The sequence below is a fragment of the Rhea pennata genome, chromosome 14 (genome assembly GCF_028389875.1).
Source record: "Rhea pennata isolate bPtePen1 chromosome 14, bPtePen1.pri, whole genome shotgun sequence".
In the NCBI taxonomy this organism is placed as follows: domain Eukaryota; kingdom Metazoa; phylum Chordata; class Aves; order Rheiformes; family Rheidae; genus Rhea; species Rhea pennata.
In genome coordinates, this window is record NC_084676.1 from 4,099,897 (window position 1) to 4,119,999 (window position 20,103).

At 45.3% G+C, this 20,103-nt stretch overlaps 1 protein-coding gene across 4 annotated transcripts in view; it reads right to left on the reverse strand.

The window, feature by feature from the left end:
• Positions 1-20,103, reverse strand: part of KCNIP1 (potassium voltage-gated channel interacting protein 1) — a 249,576-nt gene that overhangs the window by 18,311 nt on the left and 211,162 nt on the right. Inside the window, exon 2 of one of the 4 annotated variants that reach the window (XM_062587163.1) lies at positions 4,575-4,607. The exons of the other annotated variants lie outside the window; for them this stretch is intronic. Within the exon in view, the coding sequence (XP_062443147.1) occupies positions 4,575-4,607 (33 nt within the window). The remainder of the gene's footprint in view (positions 1-4,574; positions 4,608-20,103) is intronic. 4 annotated transcript variants of the gene reach the window in all.

Consider the following 20,103-nt stretch of genomic DNA (forward strand, 5'->3'; position numbering starts at 1 on the left):
TATAGATTCTTGGCTGTTATTTGCCTTTCACCGTTTTCTCTTGCATCAGCTCTTTTAAACTTTTCCTCCATTCTCTGACACACTCTGAATTAACCACAGTGGCCCCAACGCCACAAAAAGAGACGGCTGCTTCCTTGCCTAACATTAACTTTTCTCATGCATATTGTATTCCTTCTTGTATACATTTGCATCATCACACTCTGGCTCACTCCCTCCGACACTGCATTTTTTTTCTTAAATGGAAGCTCATTTAAGTGAATGAAGTGCATGAGTGAAAATAAAAGTACATATACATATATACACACAAGCACATGTTTTCACTAGGAAAGCACGGCCTTAAAACATCTTATCAAATGTCGTGCTCTCTTTAGTTTTTTCCTAGTTTACAGCCTGCCTCTCCCTAAGCAATCTGGATCTGGGAAACAGGCACACTACCAGTTTAAAGTAGTCACCTCCTCCTCCTCCAGTTTGCAACTGCATGAGCAGAGCTAAGGTTTGCTGGGAGACGACCCAAGGGATGCGGGCGGACAGACGCAACCAAACAGAGCCTGTGCTTTCAGCAGCCGCTTCGTGCTGGGATAAGGTACGTGCTGGCACGCGGAGATGCCGAGCTCAGGGCCTGGGCGCTGCACCGTTGCCTTAGCGAGCCCTGAACCTTCCCAAATACGCCCAGACTGATCGTTACCCATCTCTAAACAGGATTCTGTTGGACCATCCGTGCTTCCTCATCAGATACGCTCAGTAACTAAAGCGAGAGGCTTCTCCTGCTTGCATGCACAAGTGATGCTTGACTTTTTTTTGGCTCAACACTTGCTGAAATCAGCCATGGCTTGCTCACTTCCATATCGGACGGTGGCAGCTCTGCCGACCCCCCGGGCCTTTCGGCAGGTGCCGCCGAGGAGCCTCGTGCCTTGCTCGGCCGTTTTTCTTGCCATCTGCTCAAAAACGGAGGAACGGCAAACACTTCTCTCCAGCTCAGAATTTGCCTCTGGCCACATTTTTATAGCTGCTTTGTCAACAGGGTACGAACTCTTGGGGCTGGTAGAAGCAGCTCTGATGATCTTATTCCCCAGTCTGTCCAGGTTGTAGGAATTATTTCGTTTTACATTTTTGTGCAGATCATCTCTATTTGCTTAGCCCAGAGGATATGCGCATTTTGTATATCAATCAAAATAAATAGTGGCTTCACTGTACAAAGTAAAATATGCCTAACGCTTGTACGCACATGCATATTTTATGGATTGCTACTAATGAAAGATATTGTATCTCATTTGTTTACTGCTTGCTTGAGAGCAGAGAATAAATTTTTGTTGAAGCAGATCAATACTTTAACTGAACGTACGCTTTGGAAATTACTTGACAAGGCTTGATTTATGCATCTTTTCATATTTGTTCTAATTTTATCTTGTTATCTTTACAGCTTGAAAACTTCCATACTTAGACTGCTCACAAATGGTCTTCTGCTTCAGCATAGTAAACAACATTGAAAAAATTTATGTTCCTCCCAGTGATAAAACAGAGTAATTTAAGATACTCATGTAAAAGCTGGCTTGTACAACTACATTCCTACAGAGAAAATTGTTTCATCAGGGAGGAAAACAGCTTTTCAGCCACCACTGAAAGCTGCTGTCCACCACGGAGCTGGGCAGAGGGACTCGCTCCTTCTCCTTCCCACATTGAAGACAGTGATTTGATTGATTTTAAAAAGACAGATGACCTGCTCCAACATTTCACCTGCCAAATCTTTCCATTTCATTGCAATGGGAACACATTTTTTTGGTCTCGTTATGCACAAAGATGTTATCAGCTTGTCTCAAAAACACAGGGGTAACATAACGCACAGACACGAGTCAGCTGCCCAAAGGACACCCAGCCTCAGGGCGGGTTACTAGACACGCAACATCTGCCACGGACCCATTCAGTCGCTGGCCAGCGCTAGCAGCCGAGGGCAGGCAAGGTGCTGCTGGCAACACACAGGCGAAGCGCTTCTCGGATCCCCCGTCCTCACTCGATCTCCTACTACCTGCTTCACCTCCATAGCTCCATATCAAAACGCCTGATCAATGTTCTACAGATCCAACAGTCCTTCCTTCATAAGCTAGTAGATCAAATCAATCGCAGAAGGCACCGACATCATATCTCCATACTATAAAATAGATGATCTTACCCAAAAGCACAGGTTCTCCTCGGTGGGCCAGACCCATTAACCTCCTGTGAAGCTTAAAAGCCACCAAACCCCTTCCCCATGGTGTCACCTGCAAAAACACCCAGCGTTTCCAGCACTGAACCCACGTGCCTTATAGACTAGCTAGCAATGGAGATGCTTCATCGTATCATCGGGGCTGGCCAAGGACAGTTCAGGCCCCAAACACGGGAGGGCGTAAGCAATGACTTAAAAACACAACCATCCCCCCGTCCGCTGCTTCTGAAAGCGGTGAGACGAAGCACTGTCCTGCTACACTGCACAATTAACAGGGGAGGGTTTTAGAAAACATTCTGCTTATAATAAATTCATTTTTCGTTTAAAGAAAAAAAATCAAGATGTAAAATATGGCTAATGTCGGATGTTAATTGTAAAACTGACAACCATTAGATGAAATGGGTAATTTTACAAGTACAGCAGAAGGGGATTAAATTATGTGCAAGACTTATTAGGCTGCATCTTATTGTTATTAAAAAAACATTAGCTATATTTTAGGAGTAAGGACCTGAAGAAAAAATTAACTCTAGTTTATCTACGACATCCTCAAAATTAATCTCCAAGAAGGATACTTACTGGGCCAGATCTTGCAGGAAATAGGGCAAATTGCAAATTTTTGGAAGTTTCATAAAGAGAAATAAGTACAGGCCTGAGTCCCTTGAGGACTGAGAGGATGCGCACTTCTGTAAAGTCCTGTGAGGTCTGTGGTTGGAGACGCCTGGGGGAAAGGCTGGTAGAAAGCACAACTCCACTAACCCAAACGGTCCTTCTAGATTAAGGGAGTCCACCCATTAACAAAATCTCTGTGCACTTTAACGTGCTGTCCTCAAGACAGAAGCTAAACCTTAGTCTTTATACATCCTATTCCTGCAAGTGCTTACAAACAACAAACCTAGCAGGGCAGATAATGAGAAAACTGTGTGCTTGAGCCACCAATATTCCCAGAATGGCAGCTCAGACACAGCTTAGAAACGTATATCTGCACCTCCATGAAGTCTAACAAAGGGTTAAGTCAAATCCGCTCATGGCAAACGTTAATAAAAAAGGGCATTGAAATACCTACTGAAATATCAAATATTAAACACATTTAATTAAACCTGAACAGCCCTTTATTAATAAATTATTATTATTATTATTGCCTGCCGGAGAGATCAATTTCCACACCAAAGGGACTTCTCCAGCTGATAAAGAAACAAAAAGGAATTGATGTCTCTGCACATCCGCTCCCTTTCCTTGAAGTTATCCTTTGACTCTTTCAGCTCCATCTTCCCCACTAAATCACCCACGTCAAATTAATTACACAAGCAGCCGTGCTTAGCAAGGGTGATACGCCCGCCTGAACCCAGAGCAGCACCAGCCATGGAGAAAAGCTGTGTTAAAACCTGACTTTGAACACAATTCTGAGATTAAAAGCAGCAGAATTTTAAGATTTTCTCAGCTAATCCTTGCAATCAGCTACGCAAAACAGTTACGCATAAGCATTTCCTCCTGCATCTTTACTCCTTTAATTGATTTCACTGTATTGAGCACGGGGAAGGTAGCACAGGGACCAGCTGTCAGTACGGGAGTAGTCCAAGGCCATGGGTACCTCCAAAACGTCTTTCTGGTCTAGCACTAGCTAGAATAACCCGTATAGCCCTTTTCCTCCGGTGTGAAATACGACTTCAGATGATTTTGCAGACACTGTATTAACTCGCGGGATCGCCGGAGATAGCATTCTTTTGGCCGTTCCCAAGGTAAGAGACACTAGTGGAACTCGCTTGGGACAGTACTTCCTCCCTTGCTTGCCTTGCGCATCCCCTCCTTTCTGTAGCAATGGGTGCAACAGGAACCCTGTTTTTCTGTCGAAGGGGCTGGAAATCTGGCTGGGTGCTCGGCTGCGTTTCCATCGGGAGGCTGCAGAAAACGTTCTTCCGGAACAAGCGCTTCCCTCCAAGCTGCCGTTCAGAGCTGAAACTTTCACTTGCAAATAAGCCTAACTAAACGGATTAGAAAACTGCTTTATCCCTGATGATATTTTAGAAACTCCCAGTAATACTGAGTACCTGAACTGCCAAGCGCTTGCCTTAGCACGGTCACACAACAGGGTGTCGCGCCTGCACGTTGAGCGAGAGCAGGGACGACCTTAATCTCCAGCACGTTATTGCTGACCCAGCCGGAGGTGCTCAGCCTTTCCCCGGGCTGGACACCTACCCTGCGACTCGGGCAGTTTTCAGCAGGTTTTCATTTTGTTTGCTGCCAGCATGGAGAGCGAGAATAAACTCAGCCGCGGGGAGACAGGGGCTGTTTCCCATACTAAAATTCCCATCTTAAAATAAACAAACTCGCTACAGAAATCGTATCACCAATGTAGTCAAACTGGTTTAAATTTTACCTCTCTGATACACGTAAAACCATCGGGTGGGGTCTAGGAAAAAGTAAGAAAAAAAATTTAAACAAAAAGAAAGCAACAACCACATACAACTTTGTCTTTTTTTTCCTTCAATTTTACGGTGACAGTGGATGGAATCTGTAAGTGCCATAGGGTGCCCTTTCCCAGTGATGGTAGGATTGCTTCAACATGTATTTTACCCGCGTTTCTTTCCCGAACTGTGTCTCTTACCCCAAATAGCAGGAAAGGAAACCAGCAGTCCCTTTCCCCTGCGTGACCATGAAACTTGGGGTACCGTGTGAAGGGCAGCGTGCACACAGCCATGCAATCACCCATGCGTACGGCAAGACAGCAGTGCAGCAGTCGCTCCAGAAGCTCTGATAAGGAGCACTTGGCATGCAATTTTTGAAGTCTCGACAGAGGTGTTTCTCTGACAACAAGAGGCACCCACAACCTTCTGCTTCCTCGCCATAGCTTAGCTCTTCAGCAGCTGGAGAAATAAAAAACTATTAGTACAGGCAAAGAAGTCCCAGGTGGTCTGCATGTCTGTGCAACCTCTGCTCTTTGGAGCCACTTCACTTGCAACATGGTGATTTCACACTATCCTCATAATCCCTGGGAGAAAATTTCATTAGCAAGTTAGATTAAAAATAACTGAATTAATTGCATTTTCAAGGTATGGACATGGCTTCTCTTGGCATCCATTTCTTCTTACTGGAGAATTCAGCACACAATTTGATGTGCAACCATCTGCAAAAGGTGCAAGAGCGCTGGCTGGTCCACTGCTACCTGCAGCTCTCCTAGCCCAACCTCCACTCTACGCAGCTCCTGCCTTCCAACAGTCCAGCTTCAACTATTTCCTTACTTACCATGCAGTCAGTGCCGCCAGACACCTCAAAGCCTTCCTAAACTCCTTCTCACCGTACCGCTTCTTCTTCAGTATATTAGCCCTCCCTGCCAACACTGGCAAAGCACAGGACCTTACCCTACTTCACCCTACTGATGCATTAACCTACTGGGCAAGGAGTGTCATTGCCTCCTGAGCACTAAAAAGGCTCCAAAGCCCCCCAAACTGTGCAATTCTCATTGCGATGTGTGTTTTCTCTGTAGCTGGAGGCTAAAGGACAAGATGTATGTGGGGGCAGCTTTGGCTCACACCGCGCGCGCCGTACCTGTCTCTGCTTTTCTCCAGGTGGATGGAGAACCTCAAGACCCCACCCTTCTGGGCAAGTCTTGCAGCAGCAAAACCTCGTTCCTCTTTCATTATTCTCAAGTGTTATTGTTGGAAAATTTGCTTCTTCTTAATGAAGGAATAGCTGAATTAAATGAAAAATCTTTGGGATGGAACATTAAACATTAGCAATCAGATCACCTGCTGTCTGGGAAAACCTGCTTTACAGGACAGTCCAAGGACAGGAAGGAAAGGGAGAAAAATCTCCCATTTAAAGTCTAATAAGTACAGTTCTAAATTTGCATTCTAACACTAGCTGTAAACTAATTTCCATCCATGAAGAACAAAGAAATGTAAATGCAACCATTCATTAGAGAAAGCAAGATAATAGCGTCCTGATTTAGCAAGGGTGAAATCTATGAATAAAAGAAGAGCTAGTGCTATGGAAGGGTCCCTCTGCAAATATTGGGTTTTAAAAGATGAAGACTCGGAGATGATCAACAGATAGCAGAAAGACAACAGCTGTGCTAAAAAAAATAAAAAGGACAATCTGCTTTTCTGTATTGGGAAACTTTGGGGGTTATTGAAGCTTAGAATGAAAATAGCATTCTGAATATAACAAATATTTTCTTTCTTTACAGAGATAGGGAAAAAAGCTCTTAAGAGATTAAAAATCTCATTTAACAATACATTTTTCTTCATCAGCTGAAAAACTTCACAGAAGTCAGCTTGCAATGACTGAACTGAAAATTAATTCCCTTCCTGAATATTGGAATAGTTTTTGGTTCAGAATCTATTTTTTTGCTCAACACTGATTTGCTCTTCTTTTGAAAACCTGCACTTTTTCAATGAGCTCAACAGAAAACATCTTAATCATCCAAGTTCTGTGCTTAGCAGATTGAATAGGATAAATAAAAGAAACCAGAATGTTGCTACCAACACTTCCAAAGCTGCTCTTAAAGCAGACAAAAACAGTTTGAGGACTTGAGTATTTTTCTCACTTCTTCCAAAGAGTCTAATTTTTTTTTGCTCCTAAAATGACACCCATGATATGGATTACTCTCTGGACAGAGAAAACAGAGCAATGGCATCAGCTCTGAGCAACTACGGATCAATCAAAAGGAAAAAAAATTTGAAAAAGTTCAATTGATCATTTTGAAGACTATTTCTAACATGCTGGTGGTCTGTTTACAAACAGCCGGTGGTGCCTATGCTTGGCTATGATCCTATTCTCTAAGCGAATGAACACAGCATATAGAATTTATTTCATTCCGATAATCAGTTCTGTTGAACAGCAGAGCTCCGGTACATGGGAAAATGGGATATTTATTCTTTTGTCTGGCTTTTCAGAAAGCAGAGCATTAGAGGGCTATAGCGCACGACGACAGCGCGAGCTGGCCCCGCGGGGGATCTGCCCAGACCTCCGCTTTATCACAAGCTCCCCGAAGAGGGCTCCGAAGCTCAGAAGACACTTCTTTATTAGACTGTAAACAAGAATTACCGGCTTTAAGAACTCAAAGGAACTCAACAGAATAGATATGAAATGGTCTCTAAACAAGTTTCCCACTGCCAAACATACCTCGTGGGATGGGTCCATCCCTTTTTGTGGGCCAGCTCGGTTGTTTCCTCAGGTGCGACAAACTACAGCCAGGCCTGCCCTAGACTCTAGATGGGTCTGTTAATTTGAAAGAAGTTTATTTCTTCCTGAATACCATCTCTCAGGTCAGCGATATCTAAACAGCAGACTCACTTTTGTCAGAAAAGCCGCGGCACGTTTCACAGCGCGGGTTGTACTTGTAAAGAGCAGCCACACAGGCAAGGGAAGAGCCTCAAACAAACGTAAGCTGCAGAGGACGAGCCCAACTCTTGGCGACGCCGTGCCACCCACCAACACCCTGGTGTGCTGCTGCCAAAAGAGGAGCTGGTGTTAATGCACCCGCTGGATGCCACCGCCCAGACATATCCCCGGCTCAGCAGGCTGTCAGACCTGCCTGATGCTTTAAGTTGCCAAATTCCCCTGAAGACTGCCCAGACTCGGGCACATGGACCTCACGGGCAGCAGCAACCATCCATGTCTACTGGTACCCGCAGCACCAGGCCGCTGCAATGACTTCCACCAGGGAGCAAGGCATCTGCCACCCAAACCAGGCGCCAGTTGCATGCTTCCATATTCAGAGATCGTAGAGAACAGCACAAATTCAGTGTGGTTAAGTCATGAGTTTGATCCAATGTGCCCTCTCCCCGTTTCCTGGATTCCAGTGCTCCCTGGAAGCTGCCTTGAAGTCTCTGCATCTGAAATCCCTCCTCTCCAGCACGGCAGCAGGTCCCCACCAAGGAAACACCACCCCGTAGTGAAGAGCTAGCCGCGGCCCCAGAGGGAGGAGGACTCCTGAGCAGTTTTGCAGAAAGATGTGCCTCCTCCAAGTGTCTCATGTTTGAGCTCATCAACTGGCATTCACATCATGAAGGTGTGAGTCCATGCCTGACCTGGTTTGGATCTGTTGAACCATCCAAAATACTTAGATGTCCAAATCCTCGTTGGCATGGGAGAAGCAGGGTCTTTGCTCACAGGGGCAAGCTAAGGGCTGCTCTCAAGGGAGCTGGTTGCTCCTGTGCTGGCTTTCTCCCATCTTCTTTCTATCTGTTTCCTCACCTCTTGGACCCAAGCAGACTAAATACTTTGATAATTCAAGCAAAGGAGAGTTTTTTTTTCTTCTAATGAATCATTTTTGGCCTATCAAAAAAAAAGGGGTAAGAATAAGACGGTTTAAAAAAAAAAAAAAAAAAAAAAAAAAAAACTCACTTCAGTGACAAGAAGATAGAAAGTTCCCGCATTCTGCGGGTACCTGGTCTAGTGTAACAGTCCACCCCGTAGCCCCGGGGCTGGTCTCTGACGCGAGACAGAGGGGTTGGATTAACTTCAGCAAGAAATACAAGTTTCAGAAACACGACGTGGCCAGTGGAAGCTCAAAACCCCACGGCTGTGTCGCGTCCAGCACGAAGGAAGGACAAAAAGGCCGACGGCCGGAGCTCTCCCCTCGGCAGGCTCCGATTGGGTGAAAAGGAGGTGAAAAACCCCCTCAAATTACAGAGCAGATTTGCTGCTTCTCTGAGTAGCCAAGGGCAAAAAAGACCTCGGATGCAAGAGCCAGGCAGCACCAGACCGCAGCCCGCAGCCCCGGGCGCTCGGCACCCGCTCTCCGGAGCGCGAGCGCGGCCCGCGTCTCCTCGTTACTCCGCGTTGTTTAAACGTCCTATTTCCCCACGCTGCCGCAACGCAGCAAGTCACGGCACAAACGGAGCTGCGTTTTACTCTACTGACGGCGTAACGCGGGAAGCGCGCTCTCGTTTCCCGGCTTCTTGTGGAACATAGCACGTTACTCTGAGTTCAAACAACGCGTTGAAGCGCCATTTAGCAACATCCTGAATCCCTGCAGAGAAGTGGTAAAAAAATATTTACATACCAAATTTTATATTGTTGAACAATTTTTGTATGCTTTATTAAACAAATGTATTTCCTGCAGTGCATACATTTTACAGGCCATGGAGCCTGGCAGTACTTTCAGTTTTACTCACTCAACATCGCTTCTTTAATTCAGCTTAAAGGATCTTTCCACAAAAGACGGCTCAGGCTGATATCCGGTCCCATTCAGAAAATAATTGTCTGTTTTGTCGGGGGTATCGAAGGCCATTTTTCCTAAATACATACAATTTCAGTTCAATATAGGGGTATAGTTTCCAGCCTTCGGTGGCTGTTAAGAGAACTGCTCGTTCCCACAGTAAAAACCTTGGAGCCTTTTCTTAAAGACCCTCCTCCTGTGGGTGGCCAAACGGGCGCACGAAAAAGGACTCGTACGCTACGTGCAAGGCAGTATGTACACGCTTGGCATTTCAGGAAAACAGCAGCCTACTACACCGCGGAGCTCAAGCACCATAAAACAAGCCTAGATCAGGTAAAAACACGGCACTAACTGGGAGAGGCTTCAGCGCTATCCCAGCTCCGAGACCCTCCAATCTCGAGCCCTAATTGAGCTCCGCTCCCTAAAGCGGAGATGGGGCTACCCCCTTCTCGCCTCTAGAAGGTGCTCTGTCCAAACCACTGCTAACACTATTTGTGTATTTTGCAATATTTTCCACCACTTTCTAGAAATTCTTTTCATGCCCTCAAAACTACCCAGCATTTAATTCATGGAATTTTTTCCCAGTCACCAGTGATGAACTTCACTGAAGAGAAGATCCTCTACTCTCTTCCACAGAGGCCCTGCGAAAACCTCAGTCTGAAGAACTACTCCAAGGACAAGCATCCATAATCAATCTCTTTCAAAGCCTGTAAGTGGCACTTAATAAATCATGGTTCTAATTAAACTGAAGGAATTGCGAGAGAAGAGAGAATAAAGACCACTGCCAGGGTGGGAGAAAAAAGAAAAAGAAAAGTCATCTTGCTCTGCTCTCTATTTCTCATGTACCCTCCAGCAGGAAACTCTAAGCCCTGCAAGAAAATCCTCATAGTGCACTATTGGCCTAGCAGCAGAACTCGCAGTAACCTCATTTCTCTTTAGGGGTATCAAAGCAGCCAACATTAAAATATACTGCTCTTCTGAAAAAAGGAGTTTTGCAGAACTTGCAGTATTTCACTGGACACACAAAATGGTTTATGCAAATCAGTTCTTATGTGAAAACATCATTTCAGTTCATATCCTTAGCAAGATTTGAACTGCAGAGCCCAGGCATTTGGAAAGAGAAACGTCTTACATGAATTGCAATGCAACCTAAAAGCCAGCTTGCCTGATAGCTCCGACTGCTTCTTTTAGCTTACGAAGTCACGGTTGTGAGCAGCGTCAGCAGCGTTCCCGCTCGCAGTAACACATTACAACCCGGCAGCGCCATTTCACAGCGTTCGAACACTTCGGCACCTATCTCCAACCCGGCTGGAGAAGCGAGTTACGCCTCAGCAGTGCTCTGGAAGAACAAGCAGTGCTGAGGCAACGCATGAACTCTCAAGCGGTAAAATGGGAATAACAAGGCTTGTGCCTCCAGGCACGTATTGCCAGCGCTCCACACAAGTCCCCCGAACTTCATTCGCCCTCAGCTAACGCAGCTCCCCGTTACAAACGGGCCTGACTTCTGTACTCGGGTCTCGCACTGTTTCACGAGACAAAGTTCCACTCCAGTTATGGCAAGGACTCGACCAAGACTTCATTTCTCTTCCAGGTCAAACTCCAGGTAGTGCTTGAGGTACGCAGTAGTTACTTGTAACCGACTCAAAGCATCACAAAGAGCAATCTAAGAAATGCAACCAAGACTAACAGAGTGATAAGGTCAAAAGATGACTGACAGAAGAGCAGAAGGCAAGTGTGAATTTGATAAAATAAAGGAGAAGATAGTCACCTACATGAAGGAGCTGCACCAATTTTTTTTGTCATACACCCAGAGCTACTTGCAGTACATACTGGATGGCAACTCCCTCACAGTCCACCCTGCCAGCATCTACTACCACTACTACTGCTACTACCACTACTACAGGAAAAAAAAAAAAAAAAAAAAAAAAAAACAAAAAAAAAACAGTTACAAACTAACACCTGAAGCAGTCACTAATCTTCTATGCAAACGTAACACCACTACCTCATCCCAAGATGTGTGTAGTACTTCACAGAGCAAGCTGAGTAACCCAGGGAGATTTCCAAAAGCAAGACAAATATTTGTGACTGTGGCATGCTTGTTCTGTGACAAGGTTACTTCAGGGGCTCTAAAGGCAGCTCTAAGAGGGCTCCGATCACAGAGCTGTTCCGATGCTGCAGAAGACTGGCTTTCTCTAGATATCCTACAGGTGCTTAACTTCAGCTAGCAAAAATCCTTTGCTATGCAAACCCCACAGTAAAACTAAAGCCAAGTACTGTCTGCAGACAGGAGGAGGTGGTGGTGGTGGTGGGGAACAGTATTCCAAAAAGCTGCAATTCTTGGCACTTCACAGTCCACCGCACTGCGCTCCGGGAACAGCTTTCCAGCATTATTCTCAGCTAATCAGTACTCCTTTTTTCTATCAAACCACACTTTGTGGGATTTTCCTCTTTGAAAAGAGGACAGACCTAAAAAGAGCTATCTTGGGCAATGTCAAAGATTCATCGAACCCGGGGAAGAGAGTGAGAACAAGATGAACAGACGATACTCCTGGGAACCTTGTCCTGGTGCCCAGCAATCTCAGTGGGACTTCCCAATCCACAGCTGATACCCTTGTAGTCAAGGCATAGATAGCTCTTCCGTGAATTTTTGAGCCACACGCTTCCTTAGTCTCCACAAGTATAATACCACAAGCTTATTTGCTCTGCAAAGTGCTTCTGTCCATTTGCTCCTCTTGCCCAAGTCAAATAAGCAGATTATATAAAGCAAAAATAATGCACTTCTCATTCTCATAGAAGGTATTTTGTAGCAAGATTCTTCTCCACAGATTTTAGTCTTCATTTAATCAGAAGAAATCTGGATAGCTCTTGGTATAGTCACTGGAAACAACGGTCACAGTGGAGGCTTCTGCACCACCAAGCTCCGCTCTCAGAGGGCAATTCCCTTCTGAGCTTAGAATCATCCTGCTCCCGCCAGCGACGGCAGTGACGCTGGAATCGGGGCCCTACCACTGCACAAATACACAGTAAGGCCAGTTCCTGCACTAACGGCTTGTCATCTCCGCAGCAAATAATGCATTAAGAGGTTCCCCCCTCTCCCCCCAGTACACATGTCAAGCAGCGCTCAGCAGGGACAAACGGTGCTCATCTGTCATGCCATGGGTGCCACCTGCCTGGGCAAGCCCAGTTCATGTGCACTTGATTTACTTACGCTCCACGATCCAGGAGATTTGCTCATAGTTACACCAGGGACCTGGCCTGGACCTGAGGTTACACAGACATCCTCAATCACAACCAGCTAGGTAAAAAAAAAAAAAAAAAAAAAAAAAAAGCCAGCTGTTAAAAGCCATCGTTTGTGATTTTTTTTTTCCCCAAAATCCGTCCTGGATACAGACGAAAGTCGTAGGAGTTTTTTGCAGGTATTTTGGTAACATGGAAAGATGTGGGTGAAAAGAAATAAAGAAAGCAACCTCCTCAAAAACCAGCAGTAAGCAACTAACCTAATCAGGGTCTTCTGGCAGAAGCCCTTCAGCTTAGGAAATATAGGGTAAATTGGGGTTGAGTCAAGATTTGGTTTCTAAAGCAGCAGATAAAAAGGAAAATAGCAAGAATACATCAAGCCATCTAACTGTGATGTTTTTCAGAAGGAGTATCAGAAACTCTTCACAGTGCACTGAAAAGATGAAATAGTTAAAGAAGAGCTCTGAATTACAAATTGAATAACTGAACTTAATTTTCTTTCTTAGAATAAGTTATTCAAAAACCTCTGATGAGCCAAGACAATGCAATACAAATGGACTTACTCTCTCGGAGAAGAACTGTTGCTGCCAAAAGTTTTTGCTCATTGAAAAGCAAATCAGACACTTCAAGTTTCTGATTTATTACCACACTGATTTCCACGAACATTGGTCTGTTTTAGCTTCCAGTTAGACAAAAGCTTTTGGCAGAACAATAATCAATGAACATACAACGGAAGAGAATCAAGCAATCGGAAGTAACAATTAGTGCAGTGCCTAATTCAAAGATGAGTTATCTGTGGGTTATTCTGGAAAGAATGCGATTTTGTGTTTGTGCATTCAGATGGGTTTCAACTGCAGTCTAGCGACCAAACGCTTTCCCCTCTCGAGCTTCGGCGCTCCGAGGCACCGTTTGAATGGGTAGGGTCACGCGCACACGGGACAGCGGGGCAAGGCCAAACACCTAAGCTAAACCACACGCAATTCTCAATCAAATCTACCTTCGCTCCAGGTCACTGCTGTGGGGAAATCACAAGCTGCAGCCTCATCGGAAGTGACCTTATTCATGATTGGGACCCTTCCCCGGCAGAGTTTGCTCCTGTGCTATTTTCTCCTCGGCAGCCACGCGGCGCCGTTCCCCAAAGCCCTGCACAGAGCAGCCCGCAAGCCGTGGGCGGCTGTCCTGGCTTCAGAGCTCCCTGCCAGACGTCCGAACCGAGGGCAGCCAATGCGTCCTAATCCACACGTCTGGCAATGATTTCTTTCAGCACCTTGTTTGTAAAACGTTGCCAGCACAGCACAGTAACATTTATCTTCCTGAACAGAAATCAGGGAGGTACCGGCCAGGTAGTGGTGAATGTGACCAAAGGAAAAAACATAAAGAGCAATGAACACAAACAAGATTTTCACCTAAAGAGCTTCCTGAGCAGAACAGGCAAGAAATACAGACGTGCATCTCTCAAGCTGCCCCCAGCTCCTTTGCGGGTTGGCACCCTGCACGCATCGCCCGTGGGAACAGCCACCTCTGCACGGGGTCCAGCCCCTGCGGCTCAGGTCCATCACCTCTGCGGCGGGCTTCCTTGCTGCAGCCTGCCAACAGGAATATCTACGTGCAGCCAGACAGGCAGAGCCCTGCGGCAGCCTCTAAAGCAAGGCAAGCTGAAGTATGCTTGGCTCCTCTGAGGACCTGGCCTCACAACAGACCCACGCACTGCTGGTGAGCACCTCCACAGCTGGGGCGTTGCAGGAAGGGCCCAGAGAAGACAGTGGGCTGGGAACTGGAACCCAGTCTCCAGATGCGACACAGAAGCTACTTTGGTTTCAGACTATTTAATGGAAGGTGTCACTCTTCCAGAGTTCATATAACAGACAGGAAGAAAATGCTGATGAAAATACAGATTTTAATTAGGGCTGTTACCCACAAACATTTTTCTGACAATTGATTTAATCCCTGGCAGCTGGTTTAAAAGCAGATGCGCAACTATCCTGGAAGGGCAATGGGAGCACATGTGGCGACTGCAGCTCTGCATGCACCAAAAGGTAAGACATGAAGCAGCAACGCAACAATCCTTTTCTCCCTATTCGGTTATCAGCTGGATCACAACCCCTGTTGACCACTGCTGCTTCCAGGAGCACCAGCAGTGCCAGGGACTGAAGAGCTGTGACTCCAGAGCACCTCATTAACCCCTGCTCCTTGGGAAGCTGGTCCTGGAGCCTCCCAAGAGGCTCCTTTGGGATCAATACCTCAGTAGTCAGCACTGCATAGACCATATCATCCTCTGCTCAGAGGTCTAGGTGAGAAGATTGAACAGAGCTTGTCTAGACACTGCAGCACACAGCTAGTGCCGTATGGACAGCAGTCTGTGGGGACCCAAGGGAGACAGGCTGCCAAAGTGCCCTGCACCCTCACATGGCCCTGTGGCACCAGGAGAGAATTTAGCTATGAAACACTGTCATTAAACAAGCATGCTATAGGTCACATCCAAATGAGACAGCATCACCCAAAAGATTCATTCTTTCCATTTCACAAAGCTGGTGTTTAAGTTAGGCGGATTGCTCCAAAATGTGAAGCGTAATTAAGCACAATACAAGTACCTGTTAAGATCTATTTGCAAAGAAGAAATTGCTCAAAAATACTGTTCCAATATATATCCAGATTTTTCAAAAGGATAGGAGGAATTTCACCAAAATGCATTTGCTCACTTAAAAAGGCTGTTTGCACAAACACACAGTAGTTAATTGCAGAAGAGCTAACAGCATCAAACACTGCTCCAGTTCAAGGTACTCAGAACCAGCAGCGGGCACAGGTTATGCTTTTGTAGGTAGGGTCTTAGAGAGCAAGACTTACCATCACACGCATTAAAGTAGGTCTGATCTCAACTAACATATGGAAGCAACCAATACTGCACAGGCTACGCATTCATAGGAAATGGTAGCTCCCTAATTTCTGCTTTGCCAAAACGATGAGCAAGAAGTATGTTTCTAAAGCAGCAGTGCAACTCGACTGCACCTAAGCCACTCCTGCGTTGCCAGTTGTTCTTTTCAGCTGGTAGTTCTTTTCCAGCCTGAAAGCAATTATTTGTTTCAGGACATCTAACAAAGATTTCCTTATGCACAATTACTTTTCTCCTCTCGCCCACGGAGGCTTCCCCAAGGCCGGTTATTTCAGTCGCTGAGCTCAGCCGCCTTCCCCCCTGCGCTCCATGTCTACGGCTCAGCGAAGTCCCTTCCCTGTCCTAACTCAGCTTTGAGCTGCTCTACAGAAAGGAAACGAGTCAGACTCCAAACGAACGACCAGAACTCAAAGTCCCCCCAGAGAGCCACTGCCCAGCAGCGGGTTGTTATGCAGAAGCTACTTCACCCGCAGCCAAGTACGCAGCAGGCTGCTTAAGATTTTATACGGAGGCCAGAACAAAGCTCACTGGAGTGTTTTGATCCAGTTTTAAGTGTTTGGAGAATGACTAAAAGACCATTAAACATTTCCCCTAAGAAGTTTTTCTAACAGTTACTAAAAAGTGATTTCTTTCCTTCGATCAAGAGGAGGCTACACAGAAGGGCTGAAGAAAGCGGCCAGCTTCTAGCTACACCTTCCCTCTCGGCCAGGGTTTCCAATCCCTCCTGTCCTTCAGCCAGGCTGCAGCGGTCGCTTACGACCCCAAAGTTGCCCGCTGAGCTGCTCAGCGTACTTCGGGGATCTCTTCCAGAGACAGCCTAAACAGTACCTCTCCTAAGCAAGAGGACAGAAATGCACACACCTTGCCAAGATGACGGGCTTTTGCTCACAGCATTAGGAACTCAGCCCCATCTCTCGATTTCCTCACTCTGCTTCTCCTGGGAGGGCAATGGGGGCTGCCACCAGGAGAAGCAGATTGCACAACAACTGCACAACACGATTTCTTGGCACACACCTTGCTTAGGATGGAAACGTAGCCACCAATAAACTCGAATTGCCATCAGCTCAAAACCGAGTAATTATTTAAACTTCACCCTGTTAAAGTAAGTTAGGAACTCTTCATCTCGCTAACTTATCTGAGGAGCCACCTGCTCCCGAAACACAGTAACCTGTGGACAGGAAGAGAAGGCCAGAGGGTCTGTGCAGCACCTGAGACAACAGGACGGCTCTCCATTTGGCTGCTGACCTTCAATCAAGACCTCTAAAAATACTGGCAAAATCAGAGATCTGGTCTGTATTCAGAAAGCTGCCAGCAGAGATGATTTGAGACTAAAACATCAAAGCTCGTCAACACCAGAGCTATTCTAGTTGACGTTGTCTGAGGACTTGTGTAGGCGGAAAACAAATACACAGTTGAAGATATGACCAATACCAAAATGCATCTTATTAAAATTTTCATGCTGGCTCAGAGTACTTTCATTTAGCAACACAGATGCAGAACGAGGATTAGGAAAGATAATGCCCACGAGTAGTGGGAAAGAGCTAGCAGTGCGAGCAAGATTTGGAAACCACTCAGAGCAAGTGCTGCTCACATTTGCATTTATCAGCTCTTACCAGCGACTTGGTTTTAAAGAATCCGTGAAAATATTTATTAGATTTTTGTGATTTTATTTCTTCCATTCTGTTTCAAGGAAGCCACATAATAGTCCACAAATGAGAAGTGAAAGAGCGATAGAAGAATACAGCTAAGAACAGAACAGTAGAAAAAACCCACCCAACTGCCCCCTCCCTCCACACACACACCGGAAAAAGACCCATCTCACACATGATCAGTATTAAATTAGGATATTTTGTCTGAAAAGTCAACAGCATATGCTGAGCAACTCTACTCTGTGTCAGGAAAATCGTGCAACAGAGCAAGAGGCAGAAGAGCTAGCTTTGGTTTTAAATGGTCGGGCCACCACGGCTAAACTCATCGCAGTTTTATCCCCAGAGCATCACGGACACGGAGCTTTGTGCACAAGTGCCTCTGGCTCTTCACGTTTCCCTCCGAGCTCCGACTTCAGGGTGCTGGGGACTACGGTCAAGGCCACGAGCACCAAAACCCATAACCTGACGGCTGACGGCAACTGCGTGCCGTGGACCTACCTGGTGAAGTCGGACTTGTCTGTGCAAGTGCTCGCTCCTGCTTCTTCAAAGGAGGAGGGACCATCTAGCTTGAAATATTTTAATAGTGTGTAGGAGCAGCGCAGAAGATTAAAACAAAACAAATTTTTTGTTCTCTTTTCTGAATGTTTCAGATTTCACCTTATAATTTCAATCCCCCTTTTAATTGCCTACAAGAAATTGAATAAATCAGACTCACAAAACGGTTGAGGTTGGAATGGACCTCTGCAGATCACCTAGTCCAACCTCCCAGCTCCAGCAAGGTCACCTAGAGCAGGTTGTCCGGGATCTCTGGCCTAATCCTACGCAATGAAAAACCATGGAGTTAGAGCCTTTCAAAATACGTATGTAGGCCCTTTGCGCAAAGGCCCGCAAGGGAGACGGCCACCGTGCAAAGGCCGGCAGCCGAGGCACGGGCACCCCCTGCCGCCAAGCCTGCGGAGTCGGTGGACACGGGAAGCTTCTCACACAGCGCAAAAATCTCATTTGGAAAAGGAAAGGATTAACTGCTCAAGTGGTTGAATTAATTAAGACTTAATTAAGACACGTTTGGACATGTATCCTCAATTCAGAGTTCCCATGTGTGGGTTTAAGAACCATAGGAGAGGGATTAAAGTAATGTTAATTATTTTCCGTTTTTATTGACTATTTAAATAGCGATCCTTTTCCAATTACGAACCTCCCTAACTCAATTTACTCAAGAAAAGCAGCCTTACCATCAAATTCTCAAGGATGTTCTTCAGCCAAAAGAAATGTTTCCCCCTACATCTGTAAATTTATTCACGCCAAGTAGAATGATTCTGGGTTTCAAAAACATGGGCTGTTAGTTCAGGACAGTGCTTCTTGCAAGACTGCAAGAGCGAGGGGGCAACTGGGCCGACGTAGCTGGGTCAGGACCAACACTCGCTCCAGGAGCCAGACCCTCAACGGGAAGCAGAACCGACTGCTTTTCACAAACCGTATTAAAAGCTACGGAGGAGGGAAGCTATAAGATTCAAAACAAGTAGGATTAAAAACATCTTTTATGTAATGAGGACATAAATTATTTTTAATAACACAAGTCAAGGAACTATAAAAAAAGGAAATGGAAAAAAACATTTTAACCTGGCCCACTTCTCCTTAAAACGAACATAATTTTTATGCTATCTAGTTTTTATCTCTATGGAGAGAAAAAAAAACAAACAAAAAACACTCTTAGAATTAATTTCCTTTCTGCTGCAATGAGGGACCACATTTATTTCATAGAAAAATCTACCATCATTATTTATTAGCAAGCAGAAAGCTTCTGGGTATAATAAGAATTTGCTCCATAAAGCTGAAGCTGCCTGAGGAGAGAGGGAATTAACTATAATGAAATTGGTTCAAAGAGCCTCATAGTATCAGTTTAAAAGAAGGGGGTAAGGCCAGAAGGATAAAGGAAGTGGGTCTGGGTTTTGTTTTTGTTTGTTTGTTTGTTTTTTGAAAAATCACAAACATATTACCTGCTCTTTCTGCTTAGTTCCTCATATGAGAGCAAAGGCAAGTTTTCTTCTCACCTTTACGTTTAAGGTTTACAGCTGGAGAGAGAAACAGAGCAGTGACAGTCCAACCCTGGCCAGGGTTCTTCATCGCCACCTTTCTAATACACAGAATTCACATCACTAGAGTCCTCTAGCACTACAGACACCAAAATACACTTTTAATACAGGATGTGACTCCAAAAGACTCAGCAAATCGCTAATTTCTAGTTTGGCCCCTCCAGAGCAGCTAATCAGAGTTTTGCTTTATTGAACTCATATGTAGGAGCACCCTCTGAGGGGGAAAGATAAGCTGCCAAACTTCATACTGAACTAAATCCATGCAGCTGAGTTATAAATTAATAACAAAGATTCGCTAGATAGAATCTCCGTGCTTTTACATTTCTGCTCCCTAAGTAATTCTTTATTTTCTTCACTCTTTCCCTATGGAAAACTGCTGAGGTTCACAGTAGATAAATTAAAAATAAAGTATGGATCCTGCATATGAATTTCAGCAACACCCCCAAAAGCGATAGAGCCAGTGCTGGTAGTACAATGTTCAAAGTACAGTGGGCTTGAAGAAAATACACGTTACTACTTCGTGATGAAACTTGGCGCGTGATACTACAGCACAATTACGTGCAAGCAGAACTGATTCAGACTGTTGTTGCCAGGACATTCACTTATCACCAAGACCAGCCTGGATCCTAATGTTGTCCAAGACAGGCTGCGTTCCCTTTCCTAATTCTTAATTAGAATATTAGCTATTTGCATTTGATCTGCCACATAGCTCAGATGTGAATGTTGACATGGATAGAAATAACCCAAACCTGTCACCTAGTACCAGTAGGAATTATTCTATGTTTTCCAAAAGCAAGATACATGGTAAGGAGCCAACATCATTCATAGATTTTGAATTTTCCCCCAGAATCTAAAGGAATGAAACATGAAAT